Genomic DNA, 19555 nt, shown 5'->3' with positions numbered 1-19555 from the left:
GTGGTATGACGGCCCCAGGCTGCTAGTTCTTTCCATGGAGCTCCAGGCCTTTGAGTGCAGAAAGAGGCTAATCCTGACTGCAAGGCAGAGGACACTCTGGCCATCTAACATGGTGCCTTCTCTCTGTTCACAATCACTTTCTGTTACTTCTTCACAGTCACACATAAACGTATTCCACCTCTAGCTCACACATAGTTGCACACGTGTGAACACACACACACACACACACACACACACACACACACACACACACACACACACACACACACACACACACACACACACACACACACACACACACACACACACACACACACACACACACTGCTCGCTTTCACTTTCCTCCTCCACATGCACACACCTACTGTACACACACATGGCACACACATATAACACACACACACTCACACCTTCCCATTCCAGAGAGAGAGCATGTTAACATCCAGGGGTCTGTTACCCAGATCTTCCTTTCACACGGTGATGACTCAATGACAGGTGTCACTCGAGATGCCCCTCTGTCACGGCTAGCGCTGACAGATAAGAGAAACACAATGCACATTCAAGAAACAGACAACTGGATTGGGTTTACACGGCAGAAACTTCCAAAAAAATTCATATGAAAGTCTTAAATGTTTGCTATATTTTGCGAGCTTGATCATAGAATTTAGACAGTGCCTACATAGGGAATTGCCATGTTGCTTTGTAATGTGCATTTAAATTTCCAACTTCCAAAAAAAAACTTGTATATGGTTAACAGGTGTTGGAGCATATTTCTCTTCTAACGCTCAGGCTTTATTCAAACACATATACTGACATCTGACGGATCCTCAGTGTCGTCTTCCTCAGATGAAAAGATCCCCCGTCTGTGTCCCACTGTACTTACTGTCAGTTACAAGTCACTTAGTGCCGTTTATTAGCCTTGGACCGGGTGATTGTATGGTATGTGTCTAAGTGTGTCTAGGGATAACAGATAGCAGAGGGATAACAGATAGCAGAGGGATAACAGATAGCAGAGGGATAACCGATAGCAGAGGGATAACCGATAGCAGAGGGATAACAGATAGCAGAGGGATAACAGATAGCAGAGGGATAACCGATAGCAGAGGGATAACAGATAGCAGAGGGATAACCGATAGCAGAGGGATAACAGATAGCAGAGGGATAACCGATAGCAGAGGGATAACCGATAGCAGAGGGATAACAGATAGCAGTGGGATAACCGATAGCAGAGGGATAACATATAGCAGAGGGATAACAGATAGCAGAGGGATAACAGATAGCAGAGGGATAACAGATAGCAGAGGGATAACAGATAGCAGAGGGATAACCGATAGCAGAGGGATAACAGATAGCAGAGGGATAACAGATAGCAGAGGGATAACAGATAGCAGAGGGATAACCGATAGCAGAGGGATAACCGATAGCAGAGGGATAACAGATAGCAGAGGGATAACAGATAGCAGAGGGATAACAGTGAGGGTTCTATAAAGACGATGTGTATAATGATGTCATGCAGGAGAGGAAAGGCCAGAGCCAGACAAGAGTCCAGACGGTTTGAAGGACAAACTGCCTAATGGCTCTATGTGTTAATGTCAGCTCAGCTCCTCTCCTCACTCTCAATATGTCCTCATGATACTTATTCATACATGTCAGGTATGAAGTGTTAGCACTGGTGCAGTACTCACTTTTATGTTTTGGAAATTATATATGTATATATATATATATATATATATATACACTACCGTTCAAAAGTTCGGGGTCACTTAGAAATGTCCTTGTTTTTGAAAGAAAAGCACAAAAAAAACGTGTCCATTTTAAAAATAACATCAAATTGTTCAGAAATAGAGTGTAGACATTGTTAATGTTGTAAATAACTATTGTAGCTGGAAACGGCTGATTTCTTATGGAATATCTACATAGGTGTACAGAGGCCCATTATCAGCAACCGTCACTCCTGTGTTCCAATGGCAGGTTGTGTTAGCTAATCCAAGTTTATCATTTTAAAAGGCTAATTGATTATTTAGAAAAACATTTTGCAATTATGTCAGCACAGCTGAAAACTATTGTTCTGATTAAAGAAGCAATTAAACTGTCCTTCTTCAGACTAGTTGAGTATCTGGAGCATCAGCATTTATGTGCAGCAATCCTAGTAAACACACTTGTGGGAACGTAAACACACACACACACACACACACTAACAAAAACACACACACTAACAAAAACACACTAACAAAAACACTCTAAAACAGCAGTATGCACAGCATTCCTGACATGTACCGTACCTCCTCTATCCCTGGCAGACCTTTTATGGTCACAGTGATCAATACTGCACATGTTTTATAGTGAGTCCAGGAAGGCAGCTTCAAACACGTCATCTCTAACTCTCACTCACTCACTCCCTTCTCTCCTCTCCTCTCCTCTCCTCTCCTCTCCTCTCCTCTCCTCTCCAGGGGTCTGAGGAGCTCCAGCACAAGGGTTGTGTGCCTATGGGCCCTAGTGAAAAGTAGTATGTAGGGAATAGGAGGCCATTTGTGACAAATCCTACAGTATGTCTACTAACAGCCAACAGCCAAGCTTCCACTCCCTCCAGCGTTCAGCAGACCATTCTTGGCCTCCCTCTATCTGGGCTCCCAACGTTCCTGTGAGGGGGAAGGAAGGCGCTGTGGAGCTCCTTTTTAAACCTCAGCCCAAGCTCTTATTTCATGGTTGGGTTTGCCTTTCAGTTCGACTCACAATGAGCCATGCACCATTGGAGCTACTTAGCAGGAAGGTGTCACTCTGTGCAGAAGGCAACCTGGCTCTGGACACCTGTTCCCTCACCCCCCTCACACTCCCCTGGAGGCAGGCAGGACAGTTAGGGTTCTGCTCCAGTGCCTTGGCTAATGTGGGTCTACGGTGTGACTCCATGCTCCACTTGTTTTGGCCAGGCCGCCTGCTGGTTTAACTGGTGCAGTTGGACTGGCTGCCTGGAGCCCACGGCTAACTGACATAGACAGGCTTCATCTCCCCCACACACACATCCATTTTAATATAGCACTACACACCACACCACACTACACTACACAATGCCATTTACACACCAGAACAACACCGTGAAGTCAACACAATCTGCACCTCACAGAGAGGAGCAAGAGGATTTATTCCCCAAAAGAGAGAGTGTGTGTGTGTGTGTGTGTGTGTGTGTGTGTGTGTGTGTGTGTGTGTGTGTGTGTGTGTGTGTGTGTGTGTGTGTGTGTGTGTGTGTGTGTGTGTGTGTGTGTGTGTGTGTGTGTTAGTGAGTGTAAAATGTGTTCTATTGGATGTGGATTATTTTGGCTCTCCTCTCTGCTACATTTGAGCATCTTTTTCTTTGGTTTGATATCCTATTGTTGTACAGTACAGCCCCTCAAAATAACCCCATTTATTTCACTGTGCTGAAACTGTGTTGTTGGGTTGGAACGTGTATTCATTTGGGCTAGACCAGAGAGTAGAATGGATAATGCATGTGGAGATTGCAGTCTGTCTCAATTTCAGAGAGAACACTTGTTCGGATTTAGGTCTCCTCTCCTCTCCATGATTGATCTGTGACTCCTTCTGTTGAACTCGAAGAAGCAAAGCCTTTAACTGTACTATCTCTACATTCCCTGTCAAAATCCTCTCTCGTCCGCTTTCATGATAAGAAATTGCACGCTCATATTTCTTTGCTTCCTTCAACATTTTTGAGACATGTTGGTAGACAGTATGTTGTGTATAATCTCCTTTCATAATTGACTAATTTTCTCTTTCTCTCTCTCTCCCTATCTCTCCCTCTCTCATCCCCCTGTCTTCATCACTCCCTATTCTTCTCTCTCCTCTCTCTCTCCCTCTGTCTTCATCTCTCTCTCTCTCACCCTCTCACTCACACTCGTTCTCTCGTTCTCTCTTTCTCTGTGTGTGTGTAGAGTCTGTGAGCAGGTGAGTGCGGGACCCTGTCTGCCCCACTGTCCAGTGACATAATGAGCTGGAGCTTCCTCACGCGGCTGCTGGAGGAGATCCACAACCACTCCACCTTCGTGGGGAAGCTGTGGCTCACCGTGCTTGTCGTCTTCCGCATCGTCCTCACTGCCGTCGGGGGAGAGTCCATCTACTACGACGAGCAGAGCAAGTTCGTCTGCAACTCGGGCCAGCCGGGCTGCGAGAACGTCTGCTACGACGCCTTCGCGCCACTATCGCACGTCCGCTTCTGGGTCTTCCAGATCATCCTGGTGGCCATGCCATCTCTCATGTACATGGGCTACGCCGTCAACAAGATCGCCCAGCTGGACAAGGGCGGGGGAGGGGTGGCCACTGAGACAGGGGGAGGGGGATACACCCATCGGAGGCCCAGGAAGATCTGCTTCGGGGCGCGGCAGCACCGGGGTATAGAGGAGGACCAGGACCAGGACCAAGAGGATGACCCTATGATCTACGAGGTGCCTGAGCCCGAGCCCCCTCGCCGGGTCGACCCACTAGCACCACGGCCCACGCCCAAGGTACGCCATGACGGGCGGCGGCGTATCCAGGGTGACGGGCTGATGCGTATCTACGTGCTGCAGCTGGTGACTCGCACGGCGCTGGAGGCGAGCTTCCTGGCGGGCCAATACCTGCTGTACGGCTTCCGCGTCATTCCCGTGTTCGTGTGCTCCTTCAAGCCCTGCCCCCACAGCGTGGACTGCTTCGTGTCGCGGCCCACGGAGAAGACCATCTTCCTGCGCATCATGTACGGCGTCACGGTGCTCTGCCTCACCCTCAACGTGTGGGAGATGCTGCACCTGGGCATCGGGACCATCTGTGACATCCTCCGCCGTCGCCGCTGCCCACCCCAGGAGGACGAGTACCAACTGGGGCTGCTGGGACCCAGCGTGGGGGTCTCTGTGGGGGTGCCAGTCCCGGAGCCGGGCACGGGGGGAGGGGTGGTGGGGGACGGGGGTGCTGACTACGTGGGGTACCCGTTCTCGTGGAACGCCCCGTCGGCTCCACCGGGCTACAACATCGTGGTGAAGCCGGAGCAGATCCCCTACACGGATTTGAGCAATACCAAGATGGCGTGCAAACAGAACCGGGCCAACATTGCCCAGGAAGAGCAGCAGCAGTTTGGGAGCAACGAGGACAATTTCCCCACGGGAGGGGAGGCCCGCGTGGCCCTCAACAAAGACATGATCCTGCATGCCCATGACCAGCTAGAGGCAGCCATCCAGGCCTACAGCCAGCAGCACAGGGCAGAGGAACACCTGGGGGACAACCATGATGACAAGCCCCAAAGCAACATCACCCAGGCCCAGCCACAGCCACAGCCTCACAAGGAGCGCAAGCACCGCTTTAAACACGGCAAGGGGGGCAGCAGTGGAGAAGGGACTGGAAGCAGCAGCAACAGCAGTAGTGGCAAGTCAGGGGTGGGCAAGCCTTCTGTGTGGATTTGACCATGTACACACACACACACACACACACACACACACACACACACACACACACACACACACACACACACACACACACACACACACACACACACACACACGCACACACACACACACACGCGCACACACACACACGCACACACTCCAGCACTGACGGAGCCCCATATCCCTGTAGAGTATGTGTCAGTGAGGGAAGGGGTGGCCCCGAAAACTCCAGGACCGGCCCTGAACGGAGGGCTGAGGTAGTGGGATGTCATGTTGTCTTTCTGTGGATATTTCAATACCATGTTGTGCCTTTAAAAAATCCCACAAGCTAGAGGAGACTACTAGCCTACAGTAGTAGTAGTATGTCAGTGTGGACAGGTGTGTCAGGAGCATTAGTGATTTTGCAGCAGGCAGTTGTTTGCCTGGGCTGTCGCTGTCTAACCTAAAACACAACTCTCTGAAACAGTCTCTAGTGTTTCTGAACTCTTCCAATTCTGAAGCAGACACTTGTTCTCTGTTGTCTTCCTACTGTCCCCGTCTTCCAGTAGCCTGACGACTCACACTAAGTGATTCTGTAGTTTGGTGCATACTTTAGTCTGAGCCTGCTATCATTGAAGTTGTTTGTGGTGACGAAGTGCATATGGGGCATTGTACAAAACCAAGTCACCAGCGATTGGATCGTCTCTAACCAATCGGAGTCCATGGGCGCCGCTTTACCCACTTGTGTTCTGACTCTGGCCCAACCCATCGGTTTCTGGACCAATCAGATGGCCTCGAATGTGTTTGCATTCGGTGAAGGGTACTCCGATCCAGACTCATTGAGGCGAAGGAACTAACATCCGTGGGCGTGGCGTAGCATTTGACCGGATGAAGGATTCTGGGCAGCCAGGCAAGTCTTCCAGAGGATATTAGGCTGAGAAAATGACTCTATCGTTATCATCTTTTTTTAAACATTTTCTGATCCATTTATTTATATCCCGTCCATTCTCTTGGTGATCCTGATTTCCATTCCAGATTTCGATCAAGCTAATCTGTCGGGCTGAAATTTCTGCAAAGTCACAGGCTTCGTAATACATTGGCATCAGAATGAATGGACATCATAATGCAATGAACGACATCGTAATACAAAGACAGTTGAAAACAATTACTTTATAATAATACAATTTATACAATGACATCATAATGCAATGGCATCATAATGCAATGACTTCATAATGCAATGACATCATAATGCAATGACTTCATAATGCAATGGCATCATAATGCAATGGCGTCATAATGCAATGACTTCATAATGCAATGACTTCATAATGCAATGGCATCATAATGCAATGACTTCATAATGCAATGACATCATAATGCAATGACATCATAATGCAATGACTTCATAATGCAATGAATCATAATACTTCAATGCAATGGCATCATAATGCAATGACTTCATAATGCAATGACATCATAATGCAATGACTTCATAATGCAATGACATCATAATGCAATGACATCATAATGCAATGACTTCATAATGCAATGACATCATAATGCAATGGCATCATAATATAATGACTTCATAATGCAATGACATCATAATGCAATGGCATCATAATGCAATGACTTCATAATGCAATGACTTCATAATGCAATGACTTCATAATGCAATGGCATCATAATGCAATGACTTCATAATGCAATGACTTCATAATGCAATGACTTCATAATGCAATGACATCATAATGCAATGGCATCATAATGCAATGACATCATAATGCAATGACTTCATAATGCAATGACTTCATAATGCAATGACTTCATAATGCAACTTCATAATGCAATGGCATTCATAATGCAATGACTTCATAATGCAATGACTTCATAATGCAATGACTTCATAATGCAATGACATCATAATGCAATGGCATCATAATGCAATGACTTCATAATGCAATGACTTCATAATGCAAAGGCATCATAATGCAATGACTTCATAATGCAATGGCATCATAATGCAATGACTTCATAATGCAATGACTTCATAATGCAATGGCATCATAATGCAATGACTTCATAATGCAATGACATCATAATGCAATGACATCATAATGCAATGGCATCATAATGCAATGACTTCATAATGCAATGCCATCATAATGCAATGACTTCATAATGCAATTACTTCATAATGCAATGACATCATAATGCAATGGCATCATAATGCAATGACTTCATAATGCAATGCCATCATAATGCAATGACTTCATAATGCAATGACTTCATAATGCAATGACTTCATAATGCAATGACTTCATAATGCAATGACTTCATAATGCAGGGTTAATAATGAAAATGTTAATCATAATGTGTATGTTCACCTTCCCTGAAGGCTATTGTGTATCTATTTTCTCTCCAAGGTCACTGATGTGTAGTGTGTGGGACTTGATATTTGATCCAGGCCAAGTCTTTGAGTGCATCCAGGTGGAGGATTCATGTTCATGGCTTGATCAGATGAAAGCGGTCAGCGATATGGTTGATGTAGACGGAGTCTGGTGAAGAGTGCTACTCTTACGCCCACTGGAGTTCCCCCTCCTTCACAATGTGTATGAGAATCAATTATTCTCACCATGAATTAATACCATTTATAGACAACTCCCTCTGTAAACCTGCAATCTTTTCACCTTATTTTCTCAGTCTCTAGTTCTCTCCAGTTTGGACCTGTGTACGGTCTCTCAGTACTGGGTTGGCATCTGTCTGGTTATTGAGTGCCCCCTGGTGGTACAGCTTTTAAACTAAGGATTTATATCATCCCCTTAGTACGATATTGCTTACTTTAATTTGGTATCTTACTAGTACTTACTAATTTCGAGTTACCAATGATCACCCAGCATTCCAAACACCTGAAGTTAGTCTCTCCAGTTACACAGTAGCCCACAGTTTCCTTTTCAACCTCTTCCTTACAAGAGTCTTCTGTACAAATGTTCTATCTGAGACCAACAAGGCTGCAATAAAAACAGCTCTCTAAGCTAGGTAGTGTTGATGATCTTCCTCTCTGTTCTCCTCTGTCCAAGTATTTCTCTGAACTGCCATATAGGCTGTGTCCTAAATGGCACCCTATTCCCTATGGACCCCGGGCAAAAAGTACTGCAATATATAGGGATTAGGGTGCCATTTGGGATGAAGCTACAGAGACCAAACACTGTCCGTGTGATGAAGGCAGCGTCACCGCCATTGCCAAGACAACGTTGGGCTACTATGCAGCCAGGTTGTGATGTAGCTTTGCCAAGGAATACTGTGGCCATGCTACCTGAATCACAGAGGAGAAGAACATGTGTCTGAACAATCCTTTGTATGTTTTGTAAAAGTCTCTGTTTTTTTAAATTATGTCTAAGTGTGTTTTTGTGTGTTTTTCTGACCAGTCGTGTTTTTCAAACTTTTTTTTTTCTTCAATAAAAATTTCTAAAAATTAACAAAAGATTGTATTTACAGATATCTTCTAGAATTGGTTATTTTATTGCCTTCAAATGATAAAGATAATATATTTTTTTATAGGTACAGTAGTTGTGTATCATGTTGTTGATGTGTGAAATAAAAAATACAATTGCCAAAATGTATCCTTGTATGGAAATAGACTCGTATTTGCAATGTAGAAAACTTCTGGGCCCATATTCAGAAATCATCTCAGGGTCGGAGTGCTGATCTAAGATCAGTTTGGCCTTTTAGATTGTAATCACACTCTGTGTACAACACATTGTGAACACCTGCTCTTTCCATGACATAGACTGACCAGCTGAATCCAGGTGAAAGTTATGATCCGTTATTAATCCCACTTGAATCAGTGTCGATGAAGGGGATGAGACTGGGTCAAGAAGGAGTTTTAAGCCTTGAGACAATTGAGACATGGATTGTGTATGTGTGCCATTGACAGAGTGAATGGGCAAGATCAAATATTTGAGTGCCTTTGAACAGGTTATGGTAGTAGGTGCCAAGCGCACCGGTTTGTGTCGAGAACAGCAGTGAATTTTGGGATTTTCATGCTCAACAGTTTCCCGCGTGTATCAAGAATGGTCCACCATCCAAAGCACATACGGTCAACTTGACAGAACTGTGGGAAGCGTTGGAGTCAGCATCCCCGTGGAACGCTTTCAACACCTTGAAGAGTCCACGCCCTGATGAATTGTGGCTGTTATGAGGGCAAAATGGGGGGAGGGGTGAAGGTATTCTTCATGTTGTGTACACTGAAGACCAGCATTACTACTCTGAGACGCTTTGTAAATACCGGCCCTGGTCTGTGTCTTACTAAAAAAGTTCTGAGTAGTGAGTTGTGCTGACCAACTGTGTGTATAAGAGCATGACGGGTTTTTGGAATGGGGGAGAAACGGACAAATCTTTTCCCAATTTTAGGACTAATAATCCTGCTCTTTCTGTCCTAGTTGTAGTGTTGGTTTATTATGGGTAGACCTGTCTCCTGATAGGCCTCTCTTAAATCTCACTAGCCTATGTAAACTAACAGTACTTCATAACCTATAGTAACCAATTCAAATGAAAGAAAAAAGCACTCCCTGTAAGTAATAGTCCTATATTCTATTGCACATGTTCAGTGTCCACGGTGATAATGCAGGCACAAATGACAGGATGTACTCCGTCCAGTCAGCTTCTCCTCTGGCAGTGATTGGCTGATTGGCATGGATACCAGGCAACTGCTCACTCTGCTCTGATCCCAGCAATTCGCAGGTGAGTTATATCAACCGCCCAATGAAATCAAATCACATTTTATTGGTCGCATACACATATTTTGGCGATGATGTTGACGCAGTTGCAGCAAAATGCTTATGTTTCTTGCTCCAACAGTGCAGTAATACCTGACAATACAAAACAATACACACAAAAAAAATAAGAAAGGAATTAAGAAATATCACAAAGATCAATGTCAGACTATCAATATACTGTATATGTGTATAGACATTATGGACAGTATATGAATAGAATCGGTGTGTACTGCAGTAGTTACAGTTGAAGTCGGAAGTTTTACATACAGCTTAGCCAAATACATTTAAACTCAGTTTTTCACAATTCCTGACATTTAATCCTAGTACAAATTCCCTGTCTTAGGTCAATTAGGATCACCACTTTATTTTAAGAATGTGAAATGTCAGAATAATAGTAGAGAGAATTATTTATTTCAGCTTATATTTCTTTCATCACATTCCCTGTGGATCAGATGTTTACATACACTCAATTAGTATTTGGTAGCATTGCCTTTAAATTCTTTAACTTGGGCCAAACGTTTCGGGTAGGCCTTCCACAAGCTTCTCACAATAGGTTGGGTGAATTTCGGCCCATTCCTCCTGACAGTGCTGGTGTAACTAAGTCAGGTTTGTAGGCCTCTTTGCTTGCACACGCTTTTTCAGTTCTTCCCACAAATTTTCTATGGGATTGAGGTCAGGGCTTTGTGATGGCCACTCTAATACCTTGACTTTGTAGTCCTTAAGCCATTTTGCCACAACTTTGGAAGTATGCTTGGTGTCATTGTCCATTTGGAAGACCCATTTGCAACCAAGCTTTAACCTCCTGTCTGATGTCTTGAGATGTTGCTTCAATATAACCACATAATTTCCCTTACCTCATGATGCCATCTATTTTGTGAAGTGCACCAGTCCTTCCTGCAGCAAAGCACCCCCACAACATGATGTTGCCACCCCCGTGCTTCACAGTAGGGATGGTATTCTTCGGCTTGCAAGCCTCCCCCTTTTTCCTCCAAACATCATGATGATCATTATGGCCAAACAGTTCTATTTTTGTTTCATCAGACCAGAGGACATTTCTCCAAAAAGTACAAGCTTTTTATGGCGGTTTTGAAGCAGTGGCTTCTTCCTTGCTGAGAGGACTTTCAGGTTATGTCGATATAGGACACATTTACCTGTGGATATAGATACTTTTGTACCTGTTTCCTCCAGCATCTTCACAAGGTCCTTTGCTGTTGTTCTGGGATCAATTTGCACTTTTCGCACCAAAGTACGTTCATCTCTAGGAGACAGAACGCGTCTCCTTCCTGAGCATTAGGACAGCTGCGTGGTCCCATGGTGTTTATACTTGCATACTATTGTTTGTACAGATGAATGTGGTACCTTCAGGCGTTTGGAAATTGCTCCCAAGGATGAACCAGACTTGTGGACGTCTACAATTTTTTTCTGAGGTCTTGGCTGATTTCTTTTGATTTTCCCATGATGTCAAGCAAAGAGGCACTGAGTTTGAAGGTAGGCCTTGAAATTAATCCACAGGTACACCTCCAATTGACTCAAATGATGTCAATTAGCTTATCAGAAGCTTCTCAAGCCATGACATCATTTTCTGGAATTTGTGATACAGTGATAAGTGAAAAAATCTGTCTGTAAACAATTGTTGGAAAAATGACTTGTGTCATGCACAAAGTAGATGTCCTAACCGACTTGCCAAAACTATAGTTTGTTAACAAGAAATTTGTGGAGTGGTTGAAAAACGAGCTTCAATGACTCCAACCTGTGTAAACTTCCCGACTTCAACTGTACATATGAAGTGGGAAAAACAGTGTGTAAACATGATTTCAAGTGACCAGTGTTCCATGACTATCTACAGTGCATACGGAAAGTTTTCAGATCCCTTTCTCCCCATTATGTTTCATTACAGCCTTATGAGACTTGAAATTGAGCTCAGGCGCATCCTGTTCCCATTGATCGTCCTTGAGATGTTTCTACAACATGATTGAAGTCCACCTGTGGTAAATTCAATGGATTGGACATGATTTGGAAAAGCACACACCTGTCTATATACAGTGCACTTCCCTTTTTCCTCATTTCGTTACATTACAGCCTTATTCTGAAATGGATTAAATAAATAACAATCCTCATTAATCTACACACAATACCCCATAATGACAAAGTGAACGTTTTTTCATTTTTTTCCAAATGTATTAAGTATAAAAAACATTAATACCTTATTTACATAAGTATTCAGACCCTTTGCTATGAGACTCGGAAAGGTACACAGCTGACAGTGCATGTCGGAGCCAAGGTCAAAGGAATTGTCCGTAGAGCGCCGAGACAGGATTGTGTCGAGGCACAGATCTGGAGAAGGGTACATAAAAATGGTCCCCAAGAACACAGCGGCCTCCATCATTCCTAAATGGAAGAAGTTTGGAACCACCAAGACTCTTCCTAGAGCTGGCCGCCTGGCCAAACTGAGCAATCGGGGGAGCAGGGCCTTGGTCAGGGAGGTGACCAAGAACCCGATGATCACTCGGACAGAGCTCCAGAGTTCCTCTGTGGAGATGGGAAAACCTTCCAGAAGGACAACCATATCTGCAGCACTCCGCCAATCAGGCCTTTATGGTAGACTGGCCAGACGGAAGCCACTCCTCAGTAAAAGGCACAACAAGAAACAAGATTCTCTGGTCTGATGAAACCAAGATTGAACTCTTTGGCCTGAATGCCAAGTGTCACAAATGGAGGAAAACTGGCACCATCCCTACGGTGAAGCATGGTGGTGGCAGCATCATGCTGTGGGGATGTTTTTCAGGGACTGGGAGACTAGTCAGGATCGAGGGAAAGATGAATGGAGCAAAGTACAGAGAGATTATTGATGAAATCCTGCTCCAGAGCGCTCAGGACCTCAGACTGAGGTGAAGGTTCACCTTCCAACAGGACAACAACCCTAAGCACACAGCCAAGACAAAGCAGGAGTGGCTTCGGGACAAGTCTCTGATTGTCCTTGAGTGGCCCAGCCAGAACCCGGACTTGAACCTGATCGAACATCTCTGGAGAGACCTGAAAATAGCTATGTAGCAACACTCCCCACCCAACCTGACAGAGCTTGAGAGAATCTGCAGAGAAGAATGGGAGAATCTCCCCAAATACAGGTGCTTGTAGCGTCATACCCAAGAAAACTCAAGGCTGCAATCGCTGCCAAAGGTGCTTCAAGAAAGTACTGAGTAAAGGGTCTGAATACTTATGTAAATGCAATATTTAAGTTTGTATTTTTTATACATTTGCAAAAAAAATCTTATTGTGTATTGTGTTTAGATTGATGAATAAGGCTGTATGTAGCGTAAAAAAAATGTGGAAAAAGTCAAGGGGTTTGAATATTTTCAGAATGCACTGTACATAGGGCAGCAGCATCTAAGGTGTAGGATAGAGTACTGAGTGTTAGCCAGCTAGTAACAGTCTAATGGCCTGGAGATAGAAGCTGTTTTTCAGTCTCAGCTTTGACACAACTGTCTCCGCCTTCTAGATGGTAGCGGGGTGAACAGGCCATGGCTCAGTTGACTGAGGTCCTTGATGCTCTTCATTGTCAATCTCTCACTTCCCTTTTCTTGTTCAAGGCAATCAGCCCACATTAAATTCAGCACAGTAGGAAAAAAGCTTTTCTTCCATTTTGATTAATTTAGTTTCAGTTACTTTAAGGGTCATTCTTCAATTACAGTGGCATTTAAAAAATAACAAACGTGATTTTTCTAAATATTTTTTTAAAATTCATGTACATTTCCCATTCTGAATCAACTACTATGGTGTCTTAATAACTTTAAATAATTTTTAACATTATGATAACATTGTGACACCAGTAGGAGTAGTAACCAATGATGGTGACACCAATGAGACATTTTTGGTCAATTAGGATTTTCTGAAATAGAGGCCACAAGTGCTCAAAATCTAAGGTAATCAATCATTTAAAAACTATTTACTAAAGTGATATGAATAATCATTTTACTCACAATGTTATTTCCCTTCATTTAAATTGACTTATGCCACATTCACGTGCTAGTCGGAAACAAGGAAACTCTGAAATGTCTGACTTGCTAACTGGTTGTAGTTATACATGTGCCATGTTCAACCAGTTAACAAGTCGGAAATGTCAGAGTTTCCGACTTCCGACTAGCACGTGAATGCAGCATAACACGGTCCTTGATATCTTTGTAATCAGTGATTTTAAAGGTGGTAACACCAGTGACATAAAACTAAGGGACAGGCCTGCCGAGTGGCGCACCGTTGTAAGGCACTGCATCGCAGTGCTAGAGGCATCACTACAGACCCGGGTTTGATCCCGGGCTGTATCACAACCGGCCGTGATCGGGAGTCCCATAGGGCGGTGTACAATTGTCCAGTTTAGGGGAGGGTTTGGCCAGGAGGGCTTTACTTGGCTCATCGCACTCTAGCCACTCCTTGTGGCGGGCCGGGCGCCTGCAAGCTGACTTCAGTTGTCAGTTGAACAATGTTTCCTCCAACACATTGGCATGGCTGGCTTCTGGGTTAAACGAGGGGGGTAAGAAGCGCATGTTTCGGAGGACGCATGACTCGACCTTTGCATCCCGAACTCATTGGGGAGTTGCAGAGATGAGATAAGATTCAAATTGGCAAGAAAAAGGGGCTCAAATAATAATCAACTGAGGGACACACATTATACTAGTACAATTGTTTTTATTGATCTATACAATATTTTCAATATATATACTTTTGTTCACTGTCTAGCATTCAAAATAATAGATAGATATCTCTAAATACCTAAAACATCACCTCTATACATCCCTAGTGGGAATGATATTTAATAACAGTTCAATTAAACTGAAATTGTATTATTTGTCATGTTTTGTCGTGTTTTTGTTTAAACATGGTGCCAAAATCAAGGGGCAGCATTTACCACCGCAATTCAAGAATGACCCTTAAAGAGGCAGGGGGAGAGCTGGGCCCCTCTTTGAAATTAAACTGGGTAGAGTATATAGTCTAAATGCCACAGAGAAAATGAAAGGCCCAGACTGGGTTCAGAGCACCTGGGTGTGTTAGGGGTCCGTATAGGGTCTGTAGAGGCTCTATGGTGGTTCCAGAGTCAATGTATGCGTCCCAAATGGCACCCTATACCCAATATAGTGCACTACTTTTAGGGTGCCGTTTGGGATGTATCCTGTATAAGCTGTGTCCAGTAGGGGGCAGCTGTCTCTATGTGGCCCCAGCCAGCAGACCCTCAGTGTGACCCGGTCCCAGGAAGTACAGTATAGGGGCCATCTCAGAGAGAAGGAAGGCTGAGGCCCCCATCTGTTCCACATCTGAGCATCAGTCAGTACGGTCTGGGGTGCCTTATGGCTGTGTGTTTTGGATTTGTGTTAATGTGTATGTTCACGCAGGGGCGGACTGGCCATCTAGCATTCCAGGCAAATGCCAGATGGGCTGGTCCATTTTTAGCCCAGTGGCCTATCTAACTTTTGTGCAAAATGATCATTATCTGGCTAACATTAGGGGCCTCAAGGAAAAAAATGGGCCGATGTGGGGGCCTTGAGGCAGAAAATGTGCCAGTGAGGGGTCCTAAAGGAAGAAAAACTGTCCGGTGTGTTACACAGTGCTTTCGGAAAGTATTCATACCCCTTGGCTTATTACACGTTTTGTTTTGTTACAACCTGAATTCAAAGTGGATTAAATATTTCACACCCCTGAGTGAATACATGTTAGAATCACCTTTGGCAGCGATTACAGTTGTGAGTCTTTCTGGGTTAGTCTCTAAGAGCTTTGCACACCTGGATTGTGCAATATTTGCACATTATTCTTTAAAAAATTATTTGAGCTATGTCAAGTTGGTTGTTGATCATTGCTAGACACCCATTTTCAAGTGTTGTTATACATTTTCAAGACGATTTAAGTCAAAACTGTAACTAGGCCACCCAGGAACATTCAATATTGTCTTGGTAAGCAACTCTTAGCTTATTGTCCTGCTGAAAGGTGAATTTTCTCCCAGTGTCTGTTGGAAAGCAGACTGAACAAGGTTTTCCTCTAGGATTTTGCCTGTGCTTCGCTATATTCCATTTATTTTTATCCTAAAAAAAACTCCCCAGTCCTTGCTGATGTCAAGCATACCAAGAACATACTTGAAAATATGAAGAGTGGTACTCAGTCATGTGTTGTGTTGGATTTGCCCCAAACATAACATTTTGTATTCAGGACATAAAGTTCATTTCTTTGCCACATCTTTTTCAGTTTTACTTTAATGCCTTATTGCAAACAGGACGCATATTTGGGAATATTTTTATTCTGTACATGCTCTGTCATTTAGGTTTGTATTGTGGCGTAACTACAAGGTTGTTGATCTATCCTTGGTTTTCTCCTATCACAGCCATTAAACTCTGTAACTGTTTTAAAAGTCACCGTTGGCCACATGTTGAAATCCCTGAGTGGTTTCTTTCCTCTCTGGCAACTGAGTTAGGAAGGACCCCTGTATCTTTGTAGTGACAGGGTGTATTGATACGCCATCCAAAGTGTAATTATTAATTATCATCATCCTCAAAAGGATATTCAATGTCTGATTTTTTTTATCTACCCATTTGCGGTGCATTGGAAAACCTCCCTGGTCTTTGTGGTTGAATCTGTCTTTGAAATTCAGATAATTGTATGTGTGAGGTACAGAGATGTGGTAGTCACTCAAAAATCCTGTTAAACACTATTATTGCACACAGAGTGAGTTCATGCGACATATTATGTGACTTGTTATGCACATTTTTACTTCTGAATTTTCTTTGTCTTTTCATAACAAATGGGTTGCATACTTATTCGCTCAAGAGATTTCAACTTTTCATTGTAAACAATGTCTAAAAAATATAATTGCACTTTGACATTATGGTGTATTGTGTGTAGGCCAGTGACACAAAATGTAATCCATTTTAAATTCAGGCTGTAACAGAATAACATTTGTAAAAAGTCAAGGGGTGTGAATACTTTCTGAAGGCACTGTAAATGCCAGGGCCGATTTCTGGTCCTAGTCCGCCCCTGCGTACTTGTGTGTCTGTGTGTGTGTGTGTGCGTGTGCATGTGGATTTGGGCACTTTTCCAGACTCTGTGTCAACATTGTCCCAACATGGTCCCATGGTGCTTGGTGAGTGGGGTTGGAACTAGGAGGCGACGGTATTCAACAGAAGTGCAGATGTGACACATCGCTTTCCCAGCACTTTTCATTCCAGCAGGAGACATAATGGCTTGTGATTGGCCTTGTAGGCTGTTTGTCTCACTGTGTGGGAGCTGACGGTTCTACATTAGACAGATACTTTTCTCAGACGTCACATTATGTTGATGTCAGGCCCGGAATATAAACTGGGGGGAAAAAGGTATCCAGTTAGACTGAATCAAAATGACATTTTGTCAACTGTGTCTCCTCTTCAGGAGGCCACATGCTCTTCCTTAAGCATGTGTCTGTTGATATCTATGTAGTGAAGCACTTCATGTACATGCAGGGATCTATTTGTCTGATGATGGGTACGTCTGTTAGAGGTCCTCTATCCTTGTCAAAGTCACCTTTTGGGGATTTCATCATAAACCAACAGTAGAAAAGCACTGTGTCTAGCCTTTTGTAAAGGATGTTTCTGAGAGTTCCAGTCTGGTATCCCCATCAATGTACTTCCTGTCTCCCTGATGCCTGTCACTTCAGTATAGAAGCACCATATCACCAGAACAAGAAAAGACTGACATGGACTCTTGGTATGTTGTTGTATTGTCCTCACAGTCGGGTTCCCGTTTGATTTTGATTGGTGGAGAGCAGGGGGCTGTACAGACCGATCAGAAGGATTACAGTCATACAGGCTGATGCTGTGTCACTATTCCAGGGACCCATGCAGCAGACGGGTCAGATATGTCACTTCTTCTCATGTCAGCTGTGTCATATTTGTTTGGAAGTTGTTCATTTGGTGACAGTTGAGTTTCAGGTTGGTATGAGAACATTTCGATCCTTCATGGAAGCCTTGATTGACTGTCAGAGAGGCCCCACTGGTTTAAAGCCAATAGAGGGGATTTCCTATTTGCAATCATGCAGAAATGCACGTTTGATTCCATCTATGATCTAATATAAGTAGAATCTCAGAAAACTCGTAATTTCACCACAATTCTAGGAACTTAAACTCTAAGAAACTTAAACAAACTCTCTCCGATCCTTCCATTTGTCAGTCAGTTCATTAGTGAGTAAACAGCTGAGGTGGTGGGTGAATATTACAGTGTAAAAAAATGGAACGATTTAGTTAGTGTACTTGTTTGTTAGATTTCCCGAAATAAGTGCTCCCCAGAGATAAGGGCCAGTGGGACACAGAGCAGAGCGGAGCTGAGAGCAGCAGCTGGCTCTACACTGAGGTCACAGTCCACATGAATGGAATCTCATGAACCCATGTTCTTGAACCGCAACATGTGGGGACCGCTGCTTTCAAACAGTAACAAAAGTATTTTCCCTATTATGTGTCCTAGCTGACTGAATTGGCATTAAAGAAGCTATGTTAACATGATGTCTTTGGGGAAAGCAAGGGAAGAGGAAAGGAGTAACACCAATGCTTTCCAGGAGATTGTTCCGGTTGGTTCTCTGCCCCAGGACGATAAAAAAAAAACAAGAGTACCCAGCCGGTAATTTAGGTATCCCCAGTGGCTGGAGACACAGTGAAAATATCTGCTCTGGACTGGCAAGGTGCAGTAATGATAGTAGAATGCAGGAGGAATAATATGTGCTAAAGGTTACTGGTGGCGCATTATTGTGTTCAGACCCCTTGACTTTTTCCACATTTTGTTACATTACAGGCTTATTCTAAAATGGATTAAATTCAAGTTTTTAAAAATTAAAAACTGAAATATCACATTTATTCGGACCCTTTACTCAGTACTTTGTTGAATCACCTTTGGCAGCGATTACAGCCTCAAGACTTCTTGGGTATGACGCTACAAGCTTGGCACACCTGTATTTGCGGAGTTTCTCCCATTCTTCTCTGCCGATCCTCTCAAACTCTGTCAGGTTGGATGGGGAGCGTCGCTGCACAGCTATTTTCAGCCCAGTCAAAACTGTTCGCTGCTCTGGCCCCCCAATGGTGGAACAAACTCCCTCACGACGCCAGGACAGCGGAGTCAATCACCACCTTCCGGAGACACCTGAAACCCCACCTCTTCAAGGAATACCTAGGATAGGGGAATCCTTCTCACCCCCTAAAAAGATTTAGATGCACTATTGTAAGTGGCTGCTCCACTGGATGTCATAAGGTGTATGCACCAATTTGTAAGTCGCTCTGGATAAGAGCGTCTGCTAAATGACTTAAATGTAAATGTAAATGTAAATGTCTCTCCAGATTAGTCTCCCAGTCCTACTGCTGAAAAACATCCACACAGCATGATGTTGCCACCACCATGCTT

At 43.8% G+C, this 19555-nt stretch overlaps 2 protein-coding genes across 3 annotated transcripts in view; one reads left to right on the top strand and one right to left on the bottom strand.

The window, feature by feature from the left end:
• The window catches only part of LOC118384147 (gap junction gamma-1 protein-like), a 54140-nt gene extending 47357 nt beyond the window's left edge, over nucleotides 1-6783 (top strand). Inside the window, exon 2 of the mRNA XM_052490829.1 lies at nucleotides 3921-6783. Within this exon, the coding sequence (XP_052346789.1) occupies nucleotides 3975-5417 (1443 nt within the window). The 5' untranslated portion in view covers nucleotides 3921-3974 and the 3' untranslated portion in view covers nucleotides 5418-6783. The remainder of the gene's footprint in view (nucleotides 1-3920) is intronic.
• Nucleotides 1-19555, bottom strand: part of LOC118365242 (alpha-2,8-sialyltransferase 8F-like) — a 77713-nt gene that overhangs the window by 7754 nt on the left and 50404 nt on the right. The window contains exon 8 of one of the 2 annotated variants that reach the window (XM_035747300.2): nucleotides 8782-10252. The exons of the other annotated variant lie outside the window; for it this stretch is intronic. Coding sequence (XP_035603193.1) covers nucleotides 10135-10252 — 118 coding nt within the window. The 3' untranslated portion in view covers nucleotides 8782-10134. Of the gene's footprint in view, nucleotides 1-8781; nucleotides 10253-19555 lie in introns of those variants that run through there. 2 annotated transcript variants of the gene reach the window in all.

The sequence above is a fragment of the Oncorhynchus keta genome, chromosome 32, assembly GCF_023373465.1.
Source record: "Oncorhynchus keta strain PuntledgeMale-10-30-2019 chromosome 32, Oket_V2, whole genome shotgun sequence".
NCBI lineage: Eukaryota > Metazoa > Chordata > Actinopteri > Salmoniformes > Salmonidae > Oncorhynchus > Oncorhynchus keta.
This window is presented reverse-complemented; position numbering and strand designations above follow the sequence as displayed.